This window comes from Caenorhabditis briggsae (assembly GCF_000004555.2).
Source record: "Caenorhabditis briggsae complete genome, chrIII, whole genome shotgun sequence".
NCBI lineage: Eukaryota > Metazoa > Nematoda > Chromadorea > Rhabditida > Rhabditidae > Caenorhabditis > Caenorhabditis briggsae.
In genome coordinates, this window is record NC_013490.2 from 7,062,210 (window position 1) to 7,069,247 (window position 7,038).

At 35.3% G+C, this 7,038-nt stretch overlaps 2 protein-coding genes across 2 annotated transcripts; one reads left to right on the top strand and one right to left on the bottom strand.

The window, feature by feature from the left end:
* Positions 1 to 245: 245 nt before the first annotated feature.
* On the top strand, positions 246 to 3,021 carry Cbr-cdka-1 (the record flags this gene model as incomplete). Its single annotated transcript, XM_002642036.2, has 7 exons — positions 246 to 492; positions 544 to 667; positions 850 to 1,011; positions 1,737 to 1,812; positions 1,865 to 2,096; positions 2,143 to 2,267; positions 2,887 to 3,021. The coding sequence occupies 7 exons, from the start codon at positions 246 to 248 to the stop codon at positions 3,019 to 3,021; spliced, it is 1,101 nt and encodes a 366-aa protein (XP_002642082.2).
* A 681-nt stretch (positions 3,022 to 3,702) lies between these two features.
* On the bottom strand, positions 3,703 to 6,128 carry CBG18022 (the record flags this gene model as incomplete). Its single annotated transcript, XM_002642035.1, has 4 exons — positions 3,703 to 3,826; positions 4,236 to 4,343; positions 4,393 to 4,984; positions 6,008 to 6,128. 4 exons carry the CDS (start codon positions 6,126 to 6,128, stop codon positions 3,703 to 3,705), a joined length of 945 nt encoding a protein of 314 aa, XP_002642081.1.
* Positions 6,129 to 7,038: the final 910 nt, after the last annotated feature.

Consider the following 7,038-nt stretch of genomic DNA (forward strand, 5'->3'; position numbering starts at 1 on the left):
TCGGTACCCTGTGATGTGTTTTGCTGGAAATGTTCGCGTACGGTCCGGATACGGTTCCTATTTCAACCGCGCGCGAACGCGGAGCGTCCGTAACGGGTCCGTTCGCATTTTACCTGTGCATTGTTTTCAGCTTCGAAATTTGTGGACTAACAATTTCACGCCCTAGGGATAATATTAGAAACTTGAGACACCCCCAACTCCAGAAAAACTATTAACGGTAGTCAAATACCATATTCAGAATCAAAATGGGCGCAAACTTGACGTCACCATTGCCACATCATCATCGCACACAGACGACGTCCGTGTGCAATCATCTATTTTCACCCGGAGATGGAGGACCCACTTTTGCACCACAAAGAGACTCAACTGGCTCATCAAGGAATTCATCAAATGGCAAAGAAAGCGTTTTGATGCAAGGATGGAATTGGAGTAAACGGAATATTCAACCTGTGATGAGCAGAAGATCTTTGCCGAAATCTGGGTCATCATCAGGTACTCAGTATTATGAAAAGGTTCCAGATCTGGCAGTGGATAAATTTTCAGAAGCAACTTCTTCCAAATCCAGTGACAGTTTGGTCTCGTTTACCAGGAATGTCAGCACTTCAACTACTTCCAGTCAATATGGAAAACTGTCAATATCACTGGACAGAAATCAAAATTATAAAACGTAAGTGGTTACTGTAACAAGGTTTCGTCTCATAATTAGATCAATTCGGAGGTCTTGTTGACTCTAAGAAGAAAGGAAATTGCCTGGAATTTCATCTATTCTGAAAATTTTCATTTCAGAGTGGGTTTATCGAAAAGCACTTTGAGGGAAGATTCATTTTTCTTCATATTCGAATCTTTCAGAGTTCCTCGACCAGCCGATACGACTACTATAATCCCGAACTATTACAGTCTTCGGGAAGAATTCAGAAGGGGTCTTCAAATTAACACAAGACAAGATTTGGACAACAACAATTTGACAGCTAATGAGCTCAGTGTTATTAGTTCTCCGAAACATGTTCCAAGGTAAACTTTGAAGACATACAGAGTGGCGCAATATTATCCAGACTAATTGTAAAGCATGTCCTAGCATAAAATTCGAGTAAAGAATTGTACTGGTCTAAAATTAAGAGTAGAAACACTCAAATAATTTATCAGAAAAATGGCCAATTTTCAAATTATCAATTTTGAGCTGAGTTATCGCTTTTCAAAGATGTTTCATCTCTCGAAAATCACTACGGAAACATTACGTCGTTCATCTTTGGACAACTATAACAATACCTAGACTTGAGCAATCGGTTTGAAAATTTCAGTAGCTTTGAACCACATGTAAAATTATGTTTCTACCAATTTTTGTGCTTCCAAGATACTTATTATATTTCTACAGATATAGCCCTTTTTGCCGGTCCGGGTAACTGTGCGCCACCCTGTCATGTTAAATATAATCTTCTGAAACCATTCAAACGAGCTGTCAAAAGCTTTGAGATAAAATTTATAATGTTGTTTGATATTTCTGAAAATAATTCTACATAGGTTGCGAGATAAATATTTCAATTTAAGGAAAACAATTTTGATCGAAAGTTTGGTATACAAATTTCACTCACATCAAAAATTGAAAAAATAATCTCAAGTTTGACATTTTTGAACCAAAAAAACATTTAGGGAAAAGTAATTGATGGATTCAATTGAGGCAGAGCCTACTTTCCAAAAACCTAAAAATTCTGTTTATCTTGTTTAAAATTAATGTTTAGACCTCGATCGATTCGTGATGACAATGCAAATGACGATTTATCGCCTGGAGACCAACAGGAGAATGTGATATCAGAGGTAAGTTTTCATCAATTGGTTTCTCTGGTTCTTTATAACAAGAACATTCTAGAAAAGAGGCACAAAGAAGACTATAATCCAGGCTTCAACATCGGAACTTCTTCGTGGTCTTGGTATTTTCATCTCCAAAAATTGCGATGTTTCTGACTTTGATCCCGCCCATTTGGTTACGTGGCTTCGATCAGTGGATCGATCCCTTCTTCTGCAAGGATGGCAGGATATCGCATTTATTAATCCTGCCAACCTTGTTTTCATATTTTTGCTGGTTCGTGACGTGTTACCAGGTATAGAATATATGTCATGAGCAATGCTAGAATGAAAGAATTACAGATGAACGTCATCTAATTCATTCGTTGGAAGAGCTACACGCATGGATTTTGAGCTGTTTGTATGTTTCTTACTCGTATATGGGTAACGAGATTTCTTATCCACTGAAGCCGTTTTTGATTGGAAATGTGAGTTTGAAAAGCATTAAAAATTGTTTAAGTTTGAGTTAACATCTGACTACTTCAACATCTGACTAGTTTGAGTTAACATCTGACTAATGTTAAACTATTTCCAAGACATTCAAATCGAAACATCAAATGACATTATTCTTTTACAAAGTTTGAAGATTTAGAATTTTCCATTCTGTTATTATTTTTTTTTAGAAGACGGTTTATCAAAATAAAAAAAAATCATTCTGAGACTAAAAAAATATTTAGAGATTTCTTCTAATTATTGTTCGGATCGAACGCTGAATATCACAGCTTACCGTATTTCCTCTAATAGAAGCCAATCTACACCATAGACTTGGATCTCAATTATCTCGATTGTTGTGAAAAATATCAACAAATTGCCAACTGATAAATTATGCATCATAAAATAATCAATATTTCATCAGTTGACAAATTTCTGATATTTTGTACAGGAATCGAGATAATTGAGCTGAAAGTCGACGGCTGGGGTGGGCATCTAACAGAGGAAACACGGTAACTTCATTTTATCTCAACTCGTAACTCTATCCGAATTGCTGAAATGATATATAAAGTGTATCCGAAACAAATAGAAAAAAATCATATTTCCAATTTCCAGGATCGCAATGTATTCTGGAATCGCTGTGTATCCATGGTAACCTCACACAGTCATAAAATGCTTCTTCTCAATTCTTCATCCACATTTTTCACGGAAGTATTCACTGATCTCAAACATTGTTCCAATCCATCCTGATTGATCTCTCGATCCAATAGATCCATCATCACTCTGGCTATTTCTCTGCTCCTCTTGCTTTTTCTTTTTGCTTTATGAATCTCTTACAACCAAATGTTTCTCTCCCCCGATACGTGCTCATTTTTGTTCTCATTGTTCCTTTGTCTTCTTCCCGCAGCTACTTGGTGCTATTTCGTCTCTTCTAGATTTCCCCAGTTCCATTTTTTCCCACTTTTGCCTGATATATGAACCTTGCAGCCCCGGTTTTGATAAATGCATTTTTCAATTTTCCTTTGATTTTTTTCAAAATTCATTCGAATTTACACCAGAATACCCAAAAAGCAAGACAGGAAAAAAGGGAATAAAAGAATTATGACCACATGCAATCATCAGAAAAAATATCACAAAATTTGGAAGAACGGGGGAATAAATAAATTGAAAAGTTGGACAAGAAATCAGCTAAAAAGAGTCTAAAATAAATTAGAAAACACAACACAGTAGGAAATAGCCAAACGATATGATTCAACGGGTTTTCTCATTGAAAGAAAAGAAAATTAAAGAAAATCACAATTGGGAAAATTGGAATGATATAGAAATCTGTCTGGAAATGAAATAATAGTGATGATAAGTATCTAAAAACTAGTCATGAAATCTAAAAATGAAAGCAAAATAGGATATTTTCGAATTTCAAAGTGGTGAGATTCATTCGACGGTTTGCTGCTCTTCGCCTTTATTCTTCTCGCCGTCTTTTCTTTTTCTTGGACCAGATTCATCAGGAAAACACAATCCCATCATCAAAACAAGCTGTTTTTCATCTTCTGATGACCTGAAATTTTTATTATTTTAGAACTATTTTACATGATTTTTGATAAATATTTAACTTTTGAAATTATTACTCTGATATAATTTCAATGCTCGTTGCGGCGGCTAAAAATTCGACTGTGTGAAGAGCTTAGATTCGGTACGAAAATCTCAAATGCGCATTTAAAGAAGCATGTATTTTCATAATTATCTTCTGGCCTATTATTTTGATTTTTCGATAAATTATATATATATTTTTAATTAATTTTTTTTCACAAGAATTCTAAAAATCGCGAAAAAAATAACATTCAAAAACTTAATTTTTTCGATTTTTTGATAAATTTTATCGATTTCGAAAATTCGAAAAAAAGGAAATACATGCTCCTTTGAATGAATATGCTCCGCCCACCTGACGTTATAAAAGTAAAACTCACATTGTATCAACAAAAGGCGTAAATTCAGAAGTTGGGTGATCCTTCTTAAAATGACCTGTTGCCAAATCTTGTCTACTGAAAAACTTATAGCACAATGCGCATTTCAATCTGAAAATACTCAATTTCAAAGTCCGAATTTCTTCTTTTTGAAACTAACGTTTTGAAACCCAAATGAGTAATTGCATGCCTCCTTCGATGAGTTGTAATCAATGAAACTTCTCTATTACAGACATGACAAACACCACGTTTCGTTGATGCGTAGGCGGGTTTGTATCGGATTGCCGAAACAGGAGATCCGTCCATTCGGAAGGCTTCTTGAAGATCAGAAAGTACTCCTGCTGATGATTTCCCATCTAGACTTTCGTTGTCTTCCAAAGCAGCAAATCCATTGATTCCTCCGTTTTGACTTTTGGCAAAAAGAGCTTGCATCAATTGTGTCTGAATCATTTCAGAATTCATGACGTCTTCAACCGAAGCATCTTCTTCTGGCTCTTCTTTCATCAAATGATTCGATTTTTCATTTTCATTTTTAATAAGACCTCGTAGAACTGTCGAATTCTCTAAATCCCAATTATTGTTTCCATTTCCATTGGTTTTGATTGAAATTCCTAAATCAATAGATTCAGACGGTGTTGCTGATGAGCATGGTGATACGCAATCTGTATCTCCATTCGAAATTTTTGATTTCTTGTGTGGAAGAAGGCTATCGTAATCGTCGTCTGTTTGGGTTCCCATTTCCTTCCATTTATCTGAAATATCGAACATTCGAAGGTTTTCTTTTTTTTTGTTTGGTTCCATAGGAAAGCAGGAGAATACGTCCCAAACGGAATTGATGGGTTCCAAAAAAAACATATGGGTACCTCGTTAAAAGAAAAAAATGACCCCAAAAAAAGATATATTCCGTAAAAATTAGGTTGCAACACAAAATGTGAACGGTTTGGAAAAAGTATTTTAAAGGGGGGCTCCGACATAAACGTATTATTAAAATCGAATTAAAGTTATGTATTTTTCTAATATTGCCGCGAAAAAACAATAAAAACCCCGAAATTCCTGAAAATCGTCTTCGAAAATACTAGGCAATTTTTCCGGTTTTTTTTCCGCTTTCATATTGGGGACGTAAAAACCGTAAAAACCAACAAAAAACAAAAGGCGTTTCGTCGCCCTGGCCTAGGTTTCTCATTGCGCGGGAATTCTAATCCTCGTCCGTTTTCCTAACCTTTTTTTTAGCAAAATCCTAACTTTCAACGGCTTTTTTCCGGGCTTTTTTAAATTGTTTTGCTATAATATTAGAAAAAAACATAACTTTAAAAGCATTTAGATGTAAAAAAATTTTGGTCGGACTCCCATTTAGTATCACTTGATAAAACTTTTTAGAAATTAATCTAAATTTATTCTGACTCAAAATAGAATTGAACCTACAGAAAGTTGTAAAATGTACATTCCTGATTTAAAAAAGGATTTCTCTAATCTGGAAGCCTATCTTTAATTTTTATTAAGTTGCTGACTTCTCCAGAAACCCCTGATTCTAGTCAGTCCCACATATAAATTGAATGTCCTCAAACACAGAAGGTGATGAGATTCTGTTGTGCTCTTCTCATTCGGTCACTTCTTATTTTCTTCTCATCGACAAGTCCTTATAATTATCCTTGACCCACACATAACTATTGGCACCCGCACACGCAATTACAATTGGTCCTCATTTTTCGAGAAGGATGAATATATGTAGGTTAGAACAATTCATGATGCTCTGGAACGAGAAAATAACTACTTACCAGGTCGATCGCAGAGTTTCGATAGATTATCCGTTACAGAAAAAGTGATCGTCTTCTGAGTCATAAAAGCCATCAATTCGTTTAATGTTGTACCCGGATCCGTGTTGATAACTACAAACATATTGAATCTGAAAAAAACTATTGGAGAAAAGAAGAAGAACGAATTTAAAAATTTGTAAGGAAGAGAAATGGAGAATCTTTCTCCGACAAAACAAAATTATGATGAGGCGACGATGAATGAGAATTTTAAGGATGGGAGCGAAACTGAGGGAAAAGAAATGATGATAGGGGAGGATGTGGGTAGAATAGAAACGACGACGAAGAAGAAGAAGAATTTATGAAAATGTACATTTGAAATATCTGGTCACGCCTGCCAATTCCGTCATCAAGGGCACATTCAACTAGGTCGTTTCAAAAGGATATGGAAACCTTTGGGACATACTCCGAATATGAGAAAGAAGAGAAGAAAAGAGAATTGGTTATTACCATGAAAAGGTCAAATGAGAGATGGGAGAGGACGATTTCGTTTGTGTGTGTGTGGAGAGGGTATTCAATTGGTTCTCTGTGGGGCAGCACACCGAGATAACCCAGTGAAGGTCAAACATTAGCACCAATTGATGCATATCTATAGAGATATCATTTTCCCAGAGTTTTTGTAGTGTTGAAGATATACCTAAAACTCATGCTTGCAACGTGCCGGGCCGGGCCGTAGCGACAATTTTCCCGGCCCACCCTTTTTCAGTTAAAAAAATTTCAATGTGAGAAATTGGGAACTTTTTCAATTAAAAAAGAAAAAAACTTATATAATTTTTAAAAGTTATCAAAGTAAAAAGTAGCCAAAAAATATATAGCTTTTGATCGAATTTTTGAAAATTTTTGAAAATTTTCGAAAAAAAAAATTCAAATAAAATCAGCTTCTATACATTCATCGGCTGCTCTTCTCGATTCTCGATGACCGGCCCGTGATTTCGTAAGTATGCTAAAACTTGCGCAGTGTTATAGATCAAATATTTTTTATAAATACAATATTA